Below are 24135 nucleotides of genomic sequence, written 5' to 3' on the forward strand. Positions count from 1 at the left end.
CAAAAAAAACATGGATCAAAACACAAAAGGAGGGGGTGTATCCATATTCATAAAGGATACCTACACCTCCAGGTTAGTGGCACAGCAGGATACCTCTGAGATTATCCATGTGCAACTAACATCGTGCAAATCTGCAATGCCAATTGTGGCCTGCTACAGATCACCCTCCATGACCCAGGACCACCACTCTGCCTTGCTGGAGACACTGGAAAACATGAAGGTCCTACCGAACACCCTGATATTGGGCGATTTCAATTACCCTGCCATTAACTGGGAAAACTACTTTAGTACAAAACTTCCAGGTTCAGCACTTCCTGGAATTTAACTCAATCATGGTTAGCTCCCCTACCAGAGGTGAAAACATATTGGACCTGGTCATCACCAACATGGGCATCAGGTGTTCCACACCGGAGGTCAACCTGTCACTGGTTAAATCAGACCATAAACTAATCACTCTATGTCCACACCCCACCACCCCCCCAAACCAAGGGAACCACAGTGAAAAACTTCTAAAGCAAACTTCCCCTTAAGACATAGGTAAGTTTCACAACCCCCACACTAAAAGAAAATGCTGCCCAAGATGCAGAATCCTTTACAAAAGCACTCCGAGCACCTACAAGGATGCATGGATCATTCCATCCCTAGAAAAAACAAGACTCACCCCCCTAAGAGAAGGAAACCTGTCTGGTGGACCCCTGCCATACACAGGTTATACAATAAAGAGAGGAAACTAGTTCAGAAAAAAAGCAAATCCCAAGAAGGAGACTCATCCCTGATCAGTATCAGTAAGAAACAAAGGTCCCTCATAAAATCATCCAAGGCTATCTAACTTCGAAAGAAAAATAGCCAAGGATTCGAAAGATAAAGCACTACTAAAAAAAAAAAAAAAAAAACTCTTCCACCACTGCAGTAAAACTTAATAAAATCAAAACTTTAATAAAGAATATAGCATAAAACAAGCAGTCAAGTCTTCTGATAAGCGCTTTTGGCAAGTGTGCCTTCCTCAGATCGTAAAAAGCCTGTTCAGTTTTTGTATTTATAAAGGCATCACAGCCATTCATCTGTGACACAAACCAAAAGGAGGCCAGCTAGCAAAGAGCTATAATTTCCTTCATTATAATTAAAGGCACAGTACTTTTTACTATGAGATTGCATATGAGAAAACTAGTAGCTATGTATGTGGATACATTATATGAATGAAGCAGCTGATCGTATTCCTTCTATTACTAAGCGTAGGTTTTAATGGCACAATGGTATTCAAGCCTGGTAATCTGTTCGCTCTTAAATTATCCAGCATGTTTCCCTTAACTCTGTGCGATTATGAACATTGCCTCCCCTTGTGGTCTGAGACAGCCTCTATGGCCTTAAATACAAAGTGATGAGAAGGATACTGTACTATATGGGCTGCTAAAGAATTATTGGGATCTTTCTGTTTGATGTCCCTTAAATGTCTAAGGATACATGCCTTAAGACGTTGATTTGTTTTGCCAACATAGAAAGCACTACATTGGCAGCAAGTCGCCAAGTATATAATGTGGGATCTAGCACAATCAGCATAAACATTAAAATTGTACTGTTGCCTGGAGTACGGATGTACAAAAGTGTTGGAGCTGTCAATGGAGTTGCAAGCTTTGCATCTCAGGAATTTGAAAGTGCCCTGTTAGAATTGGGCCCATTTCTTTCAAAACCATCTTTGTTGCAAATGAGAAGTTTCAAATTCTTATTATTCTTATATAGGAATCTGGGCTGTTCCCCTACGATGTCTTTTATTTTGTCATCCATTGTCAATACGGACCAAAACTTCCTAATAACTTCACATACTTGCTTATTGTCAGCAGTGTACATTAAATAAAGTTGCTGTGATTGAGTTTTAAAATCCAGACTCATGAAGACTTTGTAGGTTCAGAGAAGTACCTTTCCTCTCAATTCCTGTAGATCATGCTTCAGTCTTAAATTATCTCTTTTATAAGATCTTTTACTTAGATGCATCTCAATATTTCTCTGTTCTGCTACAAAGTCTTCATTCTCAGTACATAATCTTGAAGTTAAGATCGGATTCTCAAAGATGTTATCAAAGATATGTCCAGGGTGCATACTCCCCCTATGCAGATAATGATTTCTCCAGGTTTCTTGTTTTTTGAATTCCTGTGCAGATACCTCTATCAGGGTGTAGATGGATCTTTACATCCAGAAATTCTATAGTCTCCGAAGAGTGTTTGACCACAAACTTTAGAAAATCAGTGCTCTTGTTGATGAAGTTAACAAAAAGGTCCAATTTGTGTAGAGCTGCCTCTCCAAAGGATAAAGACATCATCCAAAAAAAGACCGTAGTACACTAGATAGTTTCCAGGTACTAGGCAACAGTTCAATTTGGTTCTGGCTGAGTGGGAACACAATGGAGTAACTTGTGCACGGGGTGCCCATAGCCACACCCCATGTCTGCAAATAGAGAGTCCCCATACATAAATATGTTATTTTCCAATAAGTGTTCCAACAAGGAACATATTGGTTCTGCTTCCATACTGTTCCTTGCTAAGATCGATCTTATTGCCTGTAGACCGGAATCACCGTAAACAAACTCTATGTCCATTGTCACTAGTAGCAAATCTTCATATTTTTAAGACTCTAGGTAACTAAAAAAAGTTTTTCCAAAAAGTCTCCAGAGTCCTTCAATACAGTTCCTGCTAGTGGCAGGGCCTTCTTTAATTCATTCTCCACATACATGGAAACGGGTTCAGTTAAACACCCCCTTCCAGAAACTATGGGACGTAGGAGTGGGTTCAACTGGAACCTTATGAATTTTGGGGAGTCCGCTGATGTATGGAAACATAGGTCTGGGGCAGTCAAAGAACTCATAGTTCTTGTGAGATGTTTATCTATCAATAGGTCATAGGTGGCTGCGAAAACGATCTACCTTAGTCATAGCCTCACTAACTTACTCTTATACATTTTCATCATCCAACAGAGAGCATTTTATGCCTGTACCATTTGGCTTCCATCACCACTATACATCCTCCCTTAGCAGGCTTGATGACCAAACGGTTTCCTTTAGCTGCTTCAGCATCTCATTCTCATTAGTGGTCAAGTTGAAGAAACGTCCTATTCCTTTGGTTGTTACCCCTTAGTTTGAAGATTTCATCTTCACATAATCTTAACATCTCCACTGGTGGAGGATTAGGGGGAACAAAGCTACTCAATTTTGCATAAGGTAGCAGTCTACAGTTATTAGCTTGCCCAAAAGTACACTTTAATGCAAGATTCCTGCAAAACATTCGGATATCCAGCACAAATTCACCAATATCAGACGGTAAGGCTGGAATAAAACTAAGGCCCTTGTCTAACAAGGGATCATATCAGGGCTTAAAATCTTATTAGAAAGATTCACTACTAAACTTGATTCAAGCTTCTTTCTTTTCTTGACTCTGTGTTCTTAAGAGTCCTGTAGTGGTTGAATTTGGAAAAAAAACGGCAAGGGCCAATTTATCGGTGCATACATTGTCCCTTCTTTCGGCCGAATGGCTAAAGGAAAGATAGATTCTTGACATAGCTAAAGAAGGCTTTGTGGCTAAGTGGCAACTCACAGATATATTTTGTGCTATTTTGCACTAGCTCAGAGCATACTGAACCTACTGATACTGCCAAAATCCTTGGCAGACAGTTTCAGTGCAAACTTCACCCCCACTCTCACCTCCAAAAGGGCCCACAACAATACCGGAAAAGTGTAGTGTCCTGGAAATCAGACACACAGGTGAAAACAGCCCTTTCAAAAGCCAAAAACACAGCGTCAATGGGGTCCAGATGGTGTCCCAGGATGCATCTTGCACCAACTACAGAAAAAACTAACCCCCCCCACCTAAACACACTGTTCAACCTCTCCACAGGCTATGTGCCCATTGAATGGCACACAGCAACAGTTACTCCACTTCACAAAGAAGGGCCACATTTGACCCCGGTAACTATCGCCCCATAAGCCTGACTAGTCTGGTCTGCAAGGCTATGGAGAGCACCATCATGGAACTCATTAACAAAGACATTGGGAACCTCCAAACACCTAGTTCGGCTTTAAGGGCAGATCATACCTACTAAACCTGGTTGGACTTCTTTGAGACAGTCACCAAGGCCATAGACAAGGGAAAGGTGGTTCTCACAGCCTACCTTGACCTCACCAAGGCATTAGACACCATTCCTCACACTGCTATTTTAGAAAAACACACTAGCCTGAACAAACTCCTACGTCACAAGATGGGGTCAACTGGCTTACAGACAGAACACACGTTAAGAATAGCAAGCTCCAGGTCCGACGCTAAACCAGTCACAAGTGGTGTCTCGCAAGGCTCAGTCCTGGGACCCCTACTGCTCAGTATATACTTCTCAGAAGTACAGGAGGACTATGGTTAACCAAGTTTGCTGATGACTGCAAACTGGGAGCCATAACTGACTCTCCGGCTGACATGGACATCCTCCAAAATTGAGATGGACACCTGCGGTCAAAGTCATAGCCTCAAGCTAAATCCCAAACAATTCAGTCATCCAATTTGGGAAAAACAAAACACCCACGAATTACCACATAGGTGGCAGCCCCCTTAATACAGAAGAGGTAATAAGATCTGGGGACCCAGGTAGATAGGAATCGCTCTTTTGATAATCATATTGCCAAAGTAGTTAGGAAATCCTTCTATGTGGCCAAATTACTAAAGGGTTCGCATCTAGAAATAAAGAGGTTATAGTGCCCCTCTACTTATCACTCAGACCCATCATAGAGTACAATGCCCCATTTGGGATGTACCTCACAAGACACTTCCAACAGCTGGAAAGACCACAAAAGTACCTCACCAAGAGGATTACTGGCCTCAAACATATCTCCTATGCAGACTGAATGAAAAAACTCTGGCTGTACTCGAGTGGCATATCGCTTACTCAGAGGTGATCTCTGCACGACAAAGCCAGGTCCAACTCAGAATTTATGGACATGCTCCACCTAAAGAAATCCAAGTGCTCTAGTGAGCTAAACCTTGTCACAACAATAAATAGAACATGCTGGAGGGATAGATTCCTGTCAGAGACCCCCCCATGCTTTGGAACAAAACTACATTAGGCAGAGCCCCTCACTAACACAAGAGAAACCTTGATAAGTGGATGGGTAACAGAACACCCCCCCCCCCGGATCACTCCATTGGCTCTGCTTGACAGAGGCTCAGTTAATCAATGGGGCCGTGAAAGCCGACACACTGGCTAGGCTTATAAATGCCCTCGGGCAGATAGCCTAGTATCTACCTATGAACCTCCATCTACCAGTGGTATAGTCACAACGTAGAGATTTTATATTGGCAACTTTAGATATTAAATCACCAATACCAAATGACTTTGGTTTGCAGTCTAGGAATGTGTGTGTGTGTGTGTGTGTGTGTGTGTGTGTGTGTGTGTGTGTGTGTGTGTGTGTGTGTGTGTGTGTGTGTGTGTGTGTGTGTTCATAGCGGTTTTACAGGAACCAAAACTGAATTGTATGTAGGTACTTGCTATTGTGATGAGTAAGAGTTCTATCAGCAACTAGGGGTGGCCATGGGTACCCCAGTTGCTAATACCCAAGCCAATTTGGTACTTGCTAAATGGGAAAGTAAATATATTTTCACTACTTGCCTGAACATTTAATAATACCCATCTAATTTTATTATGCACATTTTGTGGAGGATATTTTTTGGTATGGAGAGAATACAGATGAGCCAGTGGAATATATATGTGAACTACAGAATACTACTACCTTCCTCAAGTTTGACCTTAATTTTCTTGATGTTACACAGTTGTGTAAATCAGGGTGGGATTGATACAACTATACATAACAATGTATAAGTTACTATGTATTTGCATTTTGAATCTAGCGACCCCTAACCAGGAAAAGCCGAAAGAAGATATATATAACATATGTGGTTAAGAGTCAAGAGTCAACTTGTTAGAGACAGCAGACTACAAACTATGACTGTTTTACATCCGAGATGTCTAAAATGTCCAAGGATTTTCTAGCAAGGGGCTATAGTAATGAACTTATTAATGAAGTGAAACAACGTGGTTAATGAATGCAATACTTCTGCTAAACCACTTTTCAGAAAAAAATATATATGTAGAGAGGTCATAAGAATGTTTTAAGATGTTAGGAAGTAATAGACATACATAAATGATTAATCAGTATTGTATAAGAATGGGGCATTTTGCAATCTAGCTCGGATAAAGAAATAGTAGGGATGTTATAAAGATTAGTCTCTTAATAGCATGCCTCTGTTTAAATCTAATACCAAGGGGGCTGTTCCCTGCCATAACTGTTCACATTGCTCTATTAGAGAGCTAACATTTATACATCATATTACTAAACAATTGTTTTATCTTACTGTTTTTGCCACTTGTGGAAATGTGTATATGACCAACTGTGTCAAATACAAATATTTTTAGATAGGCAAGACGAACCAAAAGTTAAGACTAAGCATACACCTTTTGGAGATAAGCAAAATTGATAGCAATGCCCCAAGCAAACACTAAGCTTATGTGAAATTAGCATGTCTTTAAATTTAGAGTGTTGCAAAATAAAAGTTAATGTAAGAGGGGGTGATACTGTTACAAAGACTGAATTAGCTGAATATTGGATAAATTATTTTTAGGGCAGATAAAGCACCTGGACTTAATGTTAAAAGTAGTGTTACACCGGTTTTAAAATACAGAAAAGAATTTTTATGATGTAATTAAAACCTTATAAAAAGTTAATTGCATTGATTGTGTAATTTATGAGTGGGCTGGCTTTTACGTATTAGTTGAATGTGAACAGAATTCAGCAATGACAAACAGTTGTTGTTCAGACTCTAAAGCTTTGCGTTTTTTCTGTTTATTAAAAATTTTACAGTCAAGTCCGCTTGTTTTCTCTTTTTGGATGTATTCATTGCTTCGGACCTATATGAACACAGAGGGAGTTTGTGAGAGTGGGGGGGGGGGGGAGTATACATTAGCCTGGAAGGAGACTAAGTCTGCCCTTAATTGCTTTGCCTGGAAAGGCCTGCATTAATTTCCCAAAGGCATATGTATAGTGGCTAAAACCTTGCCCACCCTTTTAATGCTTTTGCTAGACAGACTTCAAAATCTCCCAACTTGAAACAAAATCTGGATAACAAAAAATGCACCGCTTCTCAATGGTAGAAGCCTCAACAAAACTACTCCCTTCAGGCACTATTCTGGAATGCAGACACACATGCATACTCATGGAAACATGGGTCAAAACCAGAAAGCAACCTACCAGCGCAGCGATTCACAGACCACACGTTAGGCCCACTGCACTAGACAAAGGCATTTAAGGTGGCAAGAGTATTCTCATAACAGAAAACCTCACCACACAGACTCATGAAGTAGGATGGCATGGCATGCCCAGTTTACCATTAACAAAAAAAGGCTCACAATATCCCATCTTAAAAAGGATCCCTGTACCCCCCCCCACATACCTCCTGACTAGTATGAAGTTCCTGTGCATTAGACCAAACACCATTCTATTCTTATAAATGAACTTCAACTAACCCTCCAGAGATCTGTACACAACTCCCTACATGCTCAAAGATTTCCATGCTTCATAAATGCAAACTCTTTGAACCAGTCAGCATGTACCCCAACTAGGGAGAGTATCGTTAAACCTTTCCATGCAACTCACTGAAAAGAAAACGGCTCACAAACAAAACCTAGGAAGTTAGGATTGGTCTTTTGGAGGTGTAGGAATGCCTGTCACAAATTGTGTATCCCAGGGTTCAGTGCTTGGGCCCCTCAGAGGTTTAAGTTTATGTTAATAGTTTAGGACTGACCATGTCTGCAGATGACTAAACTTGGTGCCATCATAAACTCTTAAAAAGGACACCCAAGATCCCCCACGAGGACTATACCAAGTTACCAGCCAGCATCACACAAACTAAATGTCAACAAATGTAGAATAGTCTCCTGCAGTTAGCATGTCATCCCCTGTAACCGTTCACAATCAAGAACCTCTGAAAATGTATCCGGTAATTATGGATCTGGGAGCCTATGCGAGGATAAAACTGTCCTCTGATCACCATGCATCCTGTACTTATTTTTTTTGCTGCACAGCTTATTAGTAAGGGTATGGCATCTAGGTCCATACAGTGATCACTCCACCGTATTATGCCAGTCACAGAGTATAATGCCCCTTTGGTATGCAGCTGTCATTTAATTTGAACTCCGCCTCAACAAAAAACAGCCCAAATCATGACAAACAACAGACCACCTCAAAGCCTTGTCTGACTTCTTGGCATCATACAAGCTGAGGCACAGCCTCAAACAATATCCTCTCAAATATGCTGCACACACAGTCCAATGTGGTTAGACACCCACTCGAGATCTTAACCTCTTCAACATAAAAAGTGGATATACTACAGAGAATCATCCTCTCCATATAAAGAAGGGGAAACTGCAGATTCACCTCCGATTTAACCAGCATCTACAAGGTTAAATGCAGTTTTACCTGGCTCTGGGTTATTTGTACTTAAATGACAAGGGTTAAAACAGCATGGGAATGGAGGGCTAGATGTCAGGCCTTACAACGCCAAAAAACTTCCAAGAAGTCAGTCCACTGGGCATTCGTTTTCACAATTTCTATCAAAGCCTCTTCCTAACATACCACTGTAAACTATTATCTCCATGCCGCATTTTCCAAACTCACCATATTGGGCTCAATATATAAAAAGTTACTTGGAGAAGTTTCTTGCACGTGCCCCTTTTACCATAGAGAAGCCACACTAATTTCAGAAGTTCACTGCAGCCAGGCACAAGTTTCTTCACTAAAGCAGGAAACCTGAAGCCACTTATTACACTGCTTCTGAAGTACTACCTAAATCAGTTTTCCAGAGCCAACAACTTAGTTTTCTTTGCTTTATGGCAACTGCACATTAACAAATCACCCTCAAGTTTCTTCTCAGTCACCTCCACTATTTCTGACATCTAACAATGGTATTGTGCACATGAATTGATAACTTTACAACATGGCATTTAGTTATGGTGAGAATGCATTGGTCACGTAGATGCAAGCTGCAAAAAAACAAGAATCTAATTATAGTAAACTCGTTATAGGGAAAGATTATAAAGACCTATATTACCATTTGATTACAATGCCTTGTACTGGATTTTGTGTTGTGCCACACAACTCCTCCAGCAAATGCCAGGAGCATTACTGAGTTTTGGCAAGACACTCATTTAAGAAATTTAACTGTCATACAGTCAGCAAACCTTTTTCAAGATGTTTAGAAGCAACGTGGTGTGCAAGGCAGTTACATGACAGAGTTAAATCAACTAAAATAAGAAATGCATGAAATACATTTACCACCCATACACTACAACCAAGACCATATTAATATGAAACACCATTTAAACCTGAACTGCACCAGTTCCCTCAAAATGAATAATCATAAAAGCCCTTTGCATCACCATGGCAACTATCAGTCTGGAAAAGGTTACAAAGCCATTTCTAAAGCTTTGGGATTCCAGCGAACCACGGTGACAGCCATCATGCACAAACAGAGAGAAAAGGCGCCATCATGCACAAACAGAGAGAAAAGGCGCCATCATGCACAAACAGAGAGAAAAGGCGCCATCATGCACAAACAGAGAGAAAAGGCGCCATCATGCACAAACAGAGAGAAAAGGCGCCATCATGCACAAACAGAGAGAAAAGGCGCCATCATGCACAAACAGAGAGAAAAGGCGCCATCATGCACAAACACAGAGAAAAGGCGCCATCATGCACAAATGGAGAAAACCTGGAACTATGTGAACCTTCCCAGGAGTGGCCGGCCTACAAAAATTACCCCAAGAGTGCAGCGACTCACCCAAGAGGTCACAAAAGAACCCAGAACATCTAAACAATGCAGGCCTCTCACTTGCCTCAGTTAAGGTCAGTGTTCATGACAACCATAAGAAAAAGACTGGGCAAAAATGGCATGCATGGCAGAGTTCCAAGGCGAAAACTACCGCTGACCAAAAGGAACAAAGGCTAGTCTCACTTTTGCCAAAAAACATCTTTATGATCCCAAAGACTTTTGGGAAAATGCTCTGTGGACTAAACAAAAGTTGAACTTTTTTTTTCGGGGGGGGGGGGGGGAGTATGCGTCCCATTACAACTGGTGTAAAAGTAACAGCATTTCAGAAGAACATCATGCCAACAGTCAAACATGGTGGTGGTAGTGTAATGGTCTGAGGCTGCTTCTGGATCTGGATGACTTGCTGTGATTGATGGAACCATGAATTCTGCTAAACCAAAAAATCCTGAAAGAATATCTGGCCATCATTTCGTGACCTCAAGCTGAAAGCACTTGGGTTCTGCAGCAGGACAATGACCCAAAACACACCAGCAAGTCCACCTCTGAAAGGCTTAAAAACCAAAATGAAGGTTTTAGAATGGCCTAGTTAATGTCCAGGCTCGAATCCAATTGAGATGCTGTGGCAGGACCTTAAAAAAGGCAGTTCATACTCAGAAACCCTCCAATATGGCCAAATTAAAACAATTTTGCAAAGAGTGGACGAAAACTGCTCAAAAACGATGTGAAAGACCCATTGCCAGTTATCGCAAACGCTGGACTGCAGTTGTTGCTGCTAAGCGTGGCACAGTCATTGTAGGTTCAGAGGTAGGTACTAGGCTGCCTGAAGGCATTTATAAGCCTAGCCAGAATGTGCTGGCTTTCGTCGCCCCCTTAGATTAGTTCCCTGTGCCTCTGTCCAGCAGAGCCACTGAAGTGATCCCCGGGGTAAACTTTGTTTCCCATCCACTTGTCAAGGTTTCTCTAAGAGCGTTAGTGAGGAGCTCTGCCTAATGTAGATTAGAATCTTATTCCAAAGCATGGGAAGTGCCTAGGAAAGGAATCTATCCCTCCAGCACATCCTATTTATTGTTGTGGTGAGGTTTAGATCCCTACAGCGTGTGGCTCAAGGGGATAAGGTCCATCAATTCTGGGTTGGACATGGCCTTGTACGTCACGCAGAGAGCACTTCTGAGTAGGCAATCTAGTACAGCTGGAGTTTCTTCAGTCAAGCTGCATAGGGCATCTGTTTCAGGACAGTGTTCCTCTTTGTGGAGGCACTTCTATGGTCTTTGCAGGTGTCTTGTAAGGTACATCCCAAATGTGGCGTTTCAGTCTCAGTTGGACCCCTTTGAGGATGTTTGTCAGCCAGAGTCAAATTATAGCCCCTAGTTTGCAGTAGTCTGCGAACTTTGTCAGCCATAGCCCTCCTGTGCTTGCCCGTACTTCTGAGAAGTATATGCAGAACAGGAGATGTCCTAGGACTGAGCCCTGGGGAATGCCACTTGTAACCGGTTTAGAGAGTCAGACCTAGCTTCGCCAACTCTCACCATGCAGGTTCTGTCTGTGAGCCAGTTGGCAACCCATCTTGTGAAGTAGGGGATTATGTTCAGGCAGGTGAGCTCGTCTATAATACTAGAATGGTGTTGAAGGCCTTTGCGAGGTCTAGGTAGGCTGTGTGTACCACCTTTCCCTCATCTACAGCCTTTGGTAACAGTCTCAAAGAAGTCCACCAGGTTTAGGAGGCATGATCTGCCCTTAAAGCCGAACTGAGTAGGGTCCAGTGTTTGGAGGTTCCCAATGTCTCTGTTAACGAGTTCCATGATGATGCACTCCATAGTCTTGCGGGCCAAGCTTGTCAGGCTTATAGGGCGATAGTCACCAGAGTCTGTTGTGGCTTCACCTTTGTGGAGCAGAATAACCGTTGCTGTACGCCACTCTATGGGTAGTAGCTTGTGGATTGGTAGAGTTTGAACAATGCGTTTAGGTGAGGGGTTAGTCAGTCTGAGCTAGTGTAGGACGCAGGCTGGGACACCATCCGGTCCCATTGATTGCGTTTTTGGCTTTGAAGAGGGCTGTTTTAACCAGAGTGACTGACTTCAGGGGCACTACATTCTTCTGGTATGGTTATGGGCCCTTTTGGGGGTGAGGGGGGGGTGAAATTTGCACTGAACCAGTCTGCCAGATGTTGGTGATAGTCGGTTCAGTGTATTTTGCACCAACTCTGAGCATATCCAAGCATTGCCACAGATTCTTAACATAGCTAAAGAATGCCTTGTGGTCATCTTTGGGGTCCTTGGCAATCTATTTCGAAGCTCACCTTGGACGACTTTATGAGGGATCGTAGTTGCTGATACTGATCAGGGATGTCTTCCCTTCTTGGGATTTTACTCTTCTGTACTAGCTTCCTCCTCCTATTGTATAGCTTGTTTATGGCAGGTGTCCACCAGACAGGTTTCTTTTTCTTGGAGGAGTGAGTCTTGGTTTTGCGTAGGATAGCAAAATCCATGCATTCTTGTAGATGCCCGTAGAATGCATTAGTAAAGGATTTTGCAGCTTGGACAGCATTATCCTTTAGCATAGGGCTTTGAAACTTTCCATTAGGTTTAGGGAGGCAATTTTTTTACATAAGGTCATTTTGTTTGGATAGTTTTTTTCCCCTTAATAAAATGATCATTTAAAAACTGCATTTTGTGTTTACTTGGGTTTTCTTTGTCTAATATTTACATTTGTTTGATAACCTGAAACAAAGCGAGAGAAACGTGCAAAAAAAAGAAATAAGGAAGGTGGCAAATACTTTAATTGCCCTGTACACATTTTAGCGAAAGAACAATCATGTACTAATTATATATACAAATACGTATGTATGAGAGAGAGAGAGAGAGAGAGAGATAGATATTCGGCAAGGAGACAGGACAGGTGATCGGTCCTGTGTTGAAACAGGAGCACTTGGCTGAAATGCTTTTTTAGCAGCATTATGAATCTGGAATAACTGCTAATTTCCTTTAGGTTGATTAGGAGACCTTGCCAAACAGTAGGTGCCTGAAAGGAGAAAGCACGTGCACTTTGGCTCTACGGTTAAGGAGTTGGTGTGCCTTGCGAGTAGTGTCTCAGATTGTAAGAGTCCCTCCAATGAAGTCAAGATACAAGGGGTGGGGGTTAAGTTAAATCTTTGTTTTTATGGACAGCCACTGACTTTCTAGGGTAATACAATGATGCTCAAACAGGCAAGTTTGTAACAAATTAGTAAATGCTATTAGAGTCTGGATTGTGGCAATGTTATTCTAGGAGGCAGAAGCAAAAATTGGAAACCCATATTAAAGCAGAGAAAGAATTCCTTTGCCAAGTTGTTCTGGCTGTTGGGATAGAGAAGGTGAAATACTTTTGGCCTAGAAAACAAGGGAGCAAAATGAGTTTAGGGTTTGGTGAGGCTGAGTGTAAAGTAACCTGATCAGTAAATGAACAGGTCAGCATACAGGATTAAGTGGGAAATGATGGGAGGTCACAAGGAAGTTTGTCAATAAATATGAAGAAAAGGAAGGAGGCAAGAACGGATTTGTGGCACAACTCTAGCAGCTGGTGCAGATTCTGATTGGAATGACCCCATTTCATCTCCAAGTGTCTGTCAGCAAGGAAGTTTTTAAATTAAGTGGCAACTGAACAGATACCAATTTCAATGACTGCAGATACTGTCAAGTGTTTAAAAATGGCACTTGCAGGAGACCACTGACTACTAACAAGATACCAAAGTGCTGTCAACAGTACTTAATCACAGGTCGAGATCCACACTTTGAGTAACAGCAGAGGTGGTACTGAGGAGAGAGAGTTGGGCGTAGACTGTAGACTTTTGCCTAGAATTCCAAGGAAGCGAGTGGTATCTTTCGAGGTGGTTAATTTGAGCAGTTTTCCAAAGGTCATGTCTGGCATAAGACAGATTTATACATGTGAGTGAGAGGAAGAGGGGTTCTCTGCAGTGATAAGAGCCATATGTTTAGGTTGTTAGACCTAGGAGAGGTGTCAGTGGAAATGTTTTCAAGTAGAAGAGACTTCTTTTGGATGTACACATTTGAAGTAGAAGGGTATGAATGGCAGTGGAGTGGGCAGGGTAATGCCCATCTGTGCAGCTGATGTGAGATTGCTAAAATTTTTACGGGTGTTGCACCACACTGAAGAGTGTTTGTACACATGGTGTAATGAAGTTTTCTTGTAAGAAAGTTAACTTCTTTCCAAAAGTGCAAGTGCAAAAGTGAGAGGGTAATCTGTTTCTTTGGGGACTTCTTTTGTGTCTTATGATGGCTATGTTATGTTAGGCTGCAAATGACATTTTTTGTCAAACTTCATCCCTTTGCATTAAGATGTTGGAGTTCAGTGGATAGTCAGTTTTTGGTGGGTTTATAAAGCCTGTGGATAAATGGCAAGAATCTGTCTTGCAGCTGGTGTAGAAAGTCTGTCAGGCTTACAGCTACTGCAGTAGGATCATGTATAGGTAGCATATGGTTCCAGTTATGGGCTGTGAGAAAGGCTCAAAATCTTGTCAATTAGTGCCACTTGTTCCTGAAGGCATTTCATATCAGTGGCAATTTTACAGGATGATTGACGACTGCAAAGGTAATTAGGTAGTGAACACTTGGGGATGACAATCTGGAATTCTCTCAGTCTTTACCCAAGCAGCTCACTACATACAACTTTTTCCAAAACCACAAAGATCCACATGTGAAAATGGTGAATTACCAAGGCAAATCAACTCTAAAAGCAAATGGAATCACCTGGATGACCTTAACATATGCTTTACCACAGCATCATTTCTATACTATCACAGCAGCTTCTGTCTTGCGGTGGTGGTGGTGCTGCGGTAGCGCTGTCACCTCCCAGTAAGACGTCCTGTTCTATTTTCAGCTTGAGCGTCTTGTGTGGAAACATGCGTGAATGGGCGTACCTTCGTTGAAGGTTGTGTCAGAGCTGGCAACTCAGCACGTAAAAACCTACTGCCAATCATTAGCGGACCGGAGTTCCGCTGTGGCGACCCCTAACCGGGAAAAGCCGAAAGACACACGCACAGCAGCTTCTGTTCCACTTTCCAACATTCCTTTGGATTTTTTTTTGGTGTGCATCTTCCTATACCCATATTTCACTAAACTCCACAAAAAAAAAAAAAAAAAGGACCAGCTGTCAGGCATTTGGCTATGCATGCAGACCGTAACCTGGCTTTTGACCAGCACATGTCTAAAGTGGTAAGGAAATAACTTTATACTGAGCAGCACATAAGCAAAGGCATGGCCTAAAGGTCCATGGAACTCATTCTTCCACTGCATTCAGACAACAGGCCCACCATTCAGTAAACTCCACCTGCCCACCCAGTATGTACCCAGCCAAGCACATCAAACTGGAATGTTGGCAAAGACTCCCCACAAACAGAATTCAGGGTGAGCATGTCCTATTGCAGATCACCTCAAAAAACCCCTCTATATGGTTTCCTGTAGACTCCTTGGATCCCACTCTAATGACCTTTTGCATATCTGAAAAACGAATAGCATTATAATTACTCTATCTAGGAACTTTGCTTGCAACATAAATGAGACATGTAAGGACAGACCTGTATTTCAGAATGCTCTTCTCTGGGCAGGCTTCCCACCCATGTGAAACAGAACTCTTCCCTAACCCTAATTCAAGAGGAATCTGGACCAGTGGATGGGAAATACACCCCAGGTCTAGCAACTATATGTCCAAGGCACAGGACAGAAAGTCTGCAAACATTGCTGTAGCTTACATATTCCCGTAAAAACCTCCAAAGCACAAACTTGTGCAATATGGTTTAGGATACTTGGCTAAGCTTACAAAGCCCCAGTGGTTGTTAACACCTATGAACCTATAAGCCTCCATAAACCCCTCTCATTCTTTCTCGTTTAGCACCTGCACATCTTATCCATCACACATTACACTTGTCACCTTGCATCATTGACTACTGTCTTTACAATATGTAATTGTACCGATTGTAAAGTAATGTGTCTTTAAAGTACAAAAATGGATTTTTTTTTTTTAGTTTTACCACCACATTACTTATATGCACATCACAGCATTTGGAGCTTCTCTACCTAAACCTCTGCTGTAAAAGTGCTTCTGCCCGGTCAGAAACCAAGTGTTAAATTTAGTAACTACACAATTCAGTTCATCGTCACTACTTCAACAAAATCACCCCCCAAAAATTACAAACATTTCTGTCTGCATCTGAACTGCTACAGCATTCATGAGGTTTGTACAAGATATTTAATAGGTTTCAAATAAAAATAAAACCCCTACAAACAGTATATTTACAAATGAAATTCTATACACGACAGCTGTAAATATTTTTGCCACTAAATGTGCATCCCCATATTATGATACCACCTGAAGCTAGTCACTACCACTCAAATACAGTCATTCAACACGTGTGTGATATGATTCTGCCGATGGCTTCTTACATTTGCACAAACAAATGATGCAACAGCTTGTAGCCTGGGGTTCAAAGCTGAAAATTAGTGTTAAAAACACTAAATCATGACAAAAGAATAGCGCTAACATTCAAGGCTTTGAAATGCTAACACTGATCCCAGTCTCTTCCATTTGTGTACTGCACAACTGAGAAAGTCACTCAAATACATGTGCCTGGGTTGACCCCGAAGATAGGTATTTCACCTATCTGGCGAAGTATAACCAATGAAAGCAATCTCACATCTTTAACAATTAGCAATAAATGTATAGCAAATTTTCAGTAAATGTGCAAGTTACATTCTTTCCAGAAGGTGGGTAGTAAAAATGCTAGTACTAAAAAAAAAAAAAAACCTCATTTTACACAACCTGTACTTCAATTTTTGCTTTTATAAATGTAAATTTTGATCCTGTAGCCCATCTCCCGTTGTGGGACTAACATTTCCCTCCAAATAACTCATTAATTGCTTATTTTTTACTTTTCAATCCCCCTCCCCCCAACAGTGCAAAGCATGTAATGTTCTGATAAGAATGCAGCCATTTCAAAACATGCACAACAAAGGCCTGGGACCGAATTATTAGGACATGGATATATAAAATACACACACACTGATGGTAAAAAGCAGAGTTAAGGGGGGAACCTTTCAAAACATGTTATGAACACTGCCAAATTCTAGCATGCTGCAATCAGTGTGCATAAGGAACACTTGTGATACACAAGGCTGTGGGTTCTACTCCCACACCAGATAGACTGATTACCAACTCTGCAGTGCAACACCTGCTTGAATTTGTGGTAGCGCAGGTTGATTTAAAAAGATCCTGTAGCACCTATTGAAGAAGGTTGGGGAAATTCCCAGATAACCTGGCCAAACTTCTTTCAGTGAAATAAATATCACCTCAGGGTCTACCCTGAAGAGATACTACTGCCCTAGTGGGACTAACCAGGTCAAGAGAGAAAAACCCAAAAATAAGGCAAGTAAGCCTCCCTTGTGGAAATGAATACAGCTTGATTAACACAGAGTATACACCTATAACAACCAGTTGGCCTTAAGACTAGCCATGCTTCTCAATGATTTAACAAATTGTGATACCCTAAGATTATTTTAAGGGATCAGGTGGTCAAGCATGCACAGACTCACTATTACAAATTGCAAAACAGGGGTGAATTATATATAGACAACAGGTTACTGGTGGGCTAACACTACTCTTGCCCTCAGGAACAGCCATTTCTTCAATATAGACCAAACTCCAAAAACAAATTCCGCACATTTATGCCAGTGTATAATACTACAGAACAAACGTTTTGTGTCTTATCACAGTTCATATAAAAAAGTAGGTTCTACTGAAAGCCAATAGTGTTAACAAGTACCTTTAGCAGAAAATCAGTAGTTTACTAGTCCTACACAGAGATTACAATTTGTAGTACCTGTAACGGTCAAAGGCCTTACATAAAATAAGTCATTAACTGACAGTCTCACAGGTATGAATTAGTTGAAACTGGAGCCCTGTAGCTTTTTATGAATAAAGATTAAAAAAAATTTACTGGTATATAAGCAGACAATGTGGCTGTTTATCAAACGAAGATAAGCACGGGCTGAATAAAGTAATAAAGTTCTTAACCCCCAGACAAGTACTAACAGTAAACCAGTAGCCTGTCAACACTACAGTGAACCAGTAGCATGTCAACACTACAGTGAACCAGTAGCATGTCAACACTACAGTGAACCAGTAGCATGTCAACACTACAGTGAACCAGTAGCATGTCAACACTACAGTGAACCAGTAGCATGTCAACACTACAGTGAACCAGTAGCATGTCAACACTACAGTGAACCAGTAGCATGTCAACACTACAGTGAACCAGTAGCATGTCAACACTACAGTGAACCAGTAGCATGTCAACACTACAGTGAACCAGTAGCATGTCAACACTACAGTGAACCAGTAGCATGTCAACACTACTCTTGCACGTCTCACCCCCAAAGCCCAACTATTTGTTAGTAAAAGATCAAATCCCTAAAAACATAATTTCATAGGTTTACAGTTTAGTGATTTACAACACAATGCAGCACAGTTTCACCATCAGAAATTAATCAGCATACCAATCACGATGTTTAAGAATGCAATAAGCCACATTGTATACCAAGAGACAAAAGAGCTAATCAAATCACTGCCCACTGAACCAGGGAGTTGAACCCAATGCAAAGGCTCCCTAGGATGCATTTGAAGAATAAAGGAATACTTACTACGGCTTAGTTTCAGAGAGAGAAACTAAAGCCAGGATCCCTAATCTGAAGATAGTTTTGCACATCATTTTGTTTTACATTTTTTAAAGCACAAGAGTGCGCAGGAAACAGTTCATGTGAAATACAATGCAAATCGTGTTAGTTCACCAAGCACAAGAACAGCACAGCGCTGAAAGCGTGCACTCAACATCTAGTTAATACACGAAATAGAAATTAAAGTGCAATACAAGTGAATCAGAAAGTTGCACTCCGCACAAGAAATACTTTCGGACACACACGACATATCCAACCCAGTCATTTAAAGAAAAAGCATTCCAAGAACAAAAAAACAGCACCCATTTTCACGCGTTCATATCTTAAATTCCTAGCGCAAATGTTGCCAAATTATTTATGCCAGATGATTTCACAAAATTGAGACAGTGCTTAACAAGACTCTCCCACCCCTTCATACACGAAGGGGCGGACTGAAAAAGTTATGGTCTTCCACCCATGTAATGATTAAATATGCCGGGAGGTTTTAGCGCCAACTGAGAAGGGAGAGTCACCAATCAACACTAGCGGGTGCGGGTGAATTACGACAGAACAGAGCATCACGCCTACCAGGCATCTTTCAGAAGTCAGTGGACAGAAAATCGAAAGCGTTTAACCACACCTAGAAACAACCTCTACAGGTGCATGTACTTAAAAATGCTGGCAAGTTTACTTAGCAAAGCAGACCAAATAGGAGGCTGCACTGCTTACTTCCCAGCAGCTCACACGTGGGGTAGGGCCGCCACTACGAGCTCAACAATCCACTGCTGCTTCGTTAAGAGTTTTGTCATCGGTAGACCTCCAACCCAGACACCTTATTTAAAATGTGTAGTAACACTATCATACCTCAGCTTGCTTCCTTAAAGCATTATCCGGACTCATCAACTGATTCAATAGTGCGCAAAACTGCTGCTGCTCCGCCATGGTAGCAAAAATCCAAAAGACTGAAAAATTGGGGGAGGCCGTACGAGAGCCGGAGGGTGCTTTGACCTCTTACACCAGACGCGCTAGCGCACTACCGTCATTGGACAAAATTAGTTTCACCCGAACATCGGATTGGATTGGTACTTGGGGATAGAGTTCCGTCATTGGTTACATGGTAGACTCGGAGCTCGTACAAACATTGGACAAGAACTAGTAAAATCTAGTTGCTGATTGGGCACAGAATCCCATCCTTGGTGCCTGTCGAATTGCAGACCGGCGTGGGTAAGAATGAGATCATCTCGTATTGAAATTAGAGAAAACGCGGGAGATTAATACAGGCTGAGTAAGAAACTATTTTTGTTATGACGGCTGAGGGATGTAGTTCCTGCCGAGGAAATTCTATAATAAATTGGGAGGAGCATGTCGAAGATCATGTTGAAGAAGTAGCGTATTAAAAAGTATCTTTGCAGGTGTACGAGTTGTAGAATGGTGCCGAAGTAAAGAGACCGTGAATTGCGAGGGTTACTGTGAGAAAGTAGCAAAGATTTTTTCTTATTTTGGACTTTTATTTCTGTACTTTATGTAAAATGGGAATGCATACCTCTCAGCTGTTCCTGATTTTGACTCAAATGTTAGGTTTGTACTCTTATTCCCTTTTAGAAGTTGTGACCTTCAGCGTGAGGATGGTGAATTATACTTAAGTAATCAATCACATAATTAGAAATAAAAAGATTTATTTTGAGAAAATGTATATTAATTCACACTCTCTTATTCTGTTCACATCTAAAAAGTGTCCCTAATTATTTCTGGATTTGTCCCTAATTCTGATGAAGTTTATCCCTGATTTAATTGAGAGCTCTTCATAAGTGTGTACTAGGCTAATGTCCCTGAAGCCTTTACAAGCCTAGCACATAGAAGTGCCCTGGCATCATGCTGCCCGACGTTAGTTTCCAGTGCCTCTGTCAAGTGCAGCCACTAGGGTGAGCTTTCAATTTCCTATGTACTCATCAAGATTTCTCTTGAGGGCTAGTGAGGCGCTCTGCTTGACATATATGGGAAGTCTATTCCAGAGCATAGGCAGTCTCTGGGATATGAACCTGTCCCTGCAGCATGTTCTGTTGATTGTGCTAATGAGGTAGAGGTCTCTGGAGCGTGTGGGGCTGAGGGATTCAGATTTCTTTAGCTGTAGCATTTCTAACAGTTGGCTCAGACATGGCTTTGTAAGTCAAGCAGAGATTGCCTCTTAGACGATTTGAGACAGAGAATAGCTGCAGTCTTTTGAGTCTGTCTGTGTAGGACATGTGTTTAATGCCTAGGATCCTCTTTGTGAGGTATTTTTATGGTCTCTCCAGCTGTTGCAGGTGTCTAGGGAGGTACATGCCAAATGGGGCATTATACCCAGTCATATATAACAGGCTGCTTATCAGATAGCCTCAGTGATCACTCCCCAACATTCCTACTAAAAAATACCTGTACCAAGCTAAACCTGTCATCTACAGTCAAATACGTAAAAAACTAAACTTTAACCCACTCACATTCATCTCATCCCTCAAAGAATGTAATTGGCATCCGCTAAAGTACCTCAGTCTAAATGACGCAGTTGAATTTTTTGACATCCTTAATTACCATGCCCCCATAAGATTTTCCAGAACCAAAGCACAACCCTCCCCATGGCTACAGAAAACAACTAAGTCAGAAATGAAAAACAAGGATAAAGCCTGGGAGCACTGGCGCAAAACCAAAACCCCCTCAACTAGACAGAAATTCCTAGAACTACGCAATAGAGTCAAAAAGCTAATAAAACAGGACAAATTCCAATACTACTAGTCTGCCCTAGACTCCTCACAACACAGCCCCAAACAATTCTGGTCCTCCATAAACTCCATCCTCCACCCAGGTAAAGTCAGTACCCCTCCTCCTAACATCCCTCACTCCTCAGAAAATATTGCTACCTCATTCAACACACACTTCACCCAAACCATACTATCACTAGCTAAACAACACGACCCCCCTCCCCTCCAACCCACACCTTCAACCAGTAATCTCCCCACTGCCTTCTCTTTTTCTCCTGTACCTGCCTCCAACATAAAAAAACTCTTAACTAAACTTAAACCCACCAAATTTGCAGCAGACAACCTCCCAAGTGAATACCTACGAATCGCAGCTGATGCTCTGGGCTACCCAGTATCCATTTTGATTAACCGATCTCTGTCAGAAAGTTACGTTCCCACACTGTGGAAAGTATCACATATAATTCCCCTCCACAAAGGTGGACCCTCCGCAGAACTAACCAATTACCGCCCCATAGCTATTCTCTCTCCACTCTCCAAAATACTAGAAAGGTGCATACACTCTCAGGTCTCAGACTACCTCCTTACTAACAACCTCCTTTCCAGTACTCAGCATGGTTTCCGACCAAACCATAGCAACACTATCCTTCAGCACAAAAACAATGGCTATCTCTCCTCTGCTACTTTCCTAGACCTATCTAAAGCATTTGACATGATCCCACACAAACAACTTATCTCTGTCCTCAATAACCTTTCCTTCTCACAATCAGTCACCAACTGGTTTCAGAGTTACCTGTCTGACCGCCAACAATCCGTTGTATGGCATAATGACATATCTCCCCAACTACCTGTCTCCATAGGGGTTCCCCAAGGATCCATCCTTGGACCCCTACTCTTCTCTGTTTACACCAATAATCTAGCCTCTGCCACCAAACATGGCACACTCATACAATACGCAGATGACTCAACCATCATCTGCTCAGCCCAATCCCTACCAAAACTGCAAAAAGTCACACAGGAGGCCTTTTCCTTTGTTGAAACATGGTTATCCAATGCCCAATTAATACTCAGCCCAGACAAGACTAAACTACTCATCTTCCAACCCACCAAACATGCTCAAAACAACTCTCACTTTAACATCACAGCAAAAGACAACACCACTATATACCCAACTGAACACACCAAATTGCTAGGAGTGGAAATAGACAATAAACTAAAATTTGACATTCACATATTCATGACCATACAAAAAGTCCACAAAAAACTAGGAGCGTTATACAGAAATAAGCAATTTCTCACCAAAGCAGCAAAGATTTCAATAGCAAATTCCCACCGTATCTCCACCCTACTTTATGCCTCTCCAATATATACCAACCTAAGGCAATGCGATCTAAACAAGCTAGAGACCTGCTACAACAAAATCGCCAAATTCGCCACAGGGGCATCCCACCGTAGTCACCACTGTCTCTCATTTGCTGAACTGGGCTGGCTTGAACTCCCTCACCTCCTTCAGTGGTATCAACTCTCACTCGCACACAAACTAGTAAACCATCCACTAAATGTCCCATCCCTCCAGAATCTACTCCAACCCTATCGCACCACCAGACCACTAAGATCCAGCAACAAAAATCACTTGCAGATCACTAAAGCCAATAACTCTGCTGGTGAAGCACTATTCTCTTGCGCCATAGCCAAATTATGGAACTCACTCCCACCCACAATTATCTCCGTACCATCATGCATCCACTTCAAAACTTTACTAAAAGCGCACCTAAAAACTTGCTGGCTATGCCCTTGCAACTTCCACTCTAATATCATCCACCCCATCCAACCACTGCCTTTCTTTCCACTCCACTAACTACGTTGATTATAGCAAGCTGAAATGCTCATAAGCCTAGTACTTATTATACAGCAGGAACTTCTCATTGTAACATTTGTTAATGTCTGTTATGTACTTCACAGATAAAGATTCTAGTTGTCTACTGATGTACTATGTTCTTCATCTGTAAATATGTTGTAAGTAATTGCTATGTTAAATTGTTAATCACTATGTAATCCAATGTAACTACTATCTGTGTATTTAACTGTAGAGCTTTTCTCCCCGGGCCTCCGCTGAAAATTGACCTACGTCCAGTCGGACACTCCCGGTCAACAAATTTAAATAATTTAAATAAATAAATACTCAATAATTGGTCTAATGAGGGAAGAGTAGAGAGAGATGATGACCTCTTTCTTCCTGGATGCAAAACCCTTGGTAATGAGATGTGCCACATAGAAGGACTTTCTGACTACAGTGGCAATGTGGGGGTGGAATTAAGGTTGCTGTCAACCTGCATCCCCAGATCTCTTATAACGCCTTCAGTGTTCAGTGGACGCCCGTCGATGTGGTAATTAGTGAGAACTGAGTTTTAACAAAGGGGATGACTATGCATTTTTTGGTGATAAGCTTAAGGCCATGGTTTCGACAACAGTCATTGGTCTCATTGAGGCCTTTCTGTAGGATGTCTGCATCACTGGGGGAGTTAATGGCTCCCAATTTGCAGTCGTCTGCGAACTTGGTCAGCCAGAGTCCCTTTGGGTTGGCCTGGACTTCTGAGAAGTAGATGCTGAACAGGAGAGGACTTGGGCCCGATCCCCGTGGGACTCCACTCGTGACTAGTCAGCAGTCTGACTTGAAGTTTGCTACTTCCACACTTGTGTGTTCTATCTGTGAGCCAATTTGCAACCCACCTAGTGATATAGGGGTTGATGCCTAGTTTGGTGAGTTTATCAATAATTCCCGAGTGAGGAATGGTATCAAAAGCCTTGGCCAGATTAAGGTAGGCTGGATGCACTGCCTTACCTTCATCCACA

General features: G+C 41.8%; 1 protein-coding gene across 1 annotated transcript in view; it reads right to left on the reverse strand.

The window, feature by feature from the left end:
- IPO5 (importin 5) overlaps positions 1 to 19573 on the reverse strand; it is a 1405185-nt gene extending 1385612 nt beyond the window's left edge. The window contains exon 1 of the mRNA XM_044071309.1: positions 19415 to 19573. Within this exon, the coding sequence (XP_043927244.1) occupies positions 19415 to 19492 (78 nt within the window). The 5' untranslated portion in view covers positions 19493 to 19573. The remainder of the gene's footprint in view (positions 1 to 19414) is intronic.
- Positions 19574 to 24135: the final 4562 nt, after the last annotated feature.

This window comes from Protopterus annectens, chromosome 5.part0, assembly GCF_019279795.1.
Source record: "Protopterus annectens isolate FY-2018-M chromosome 5.part0, PAN1.0, whole genome shotgun sequence".
NCBI classification, from domain to species: domain Eukaryota; kingdom Metazoa; phylum Chordata; order Ceratodontiformes; family Protopteridae; genus Protopterus; species Protopterus annectens.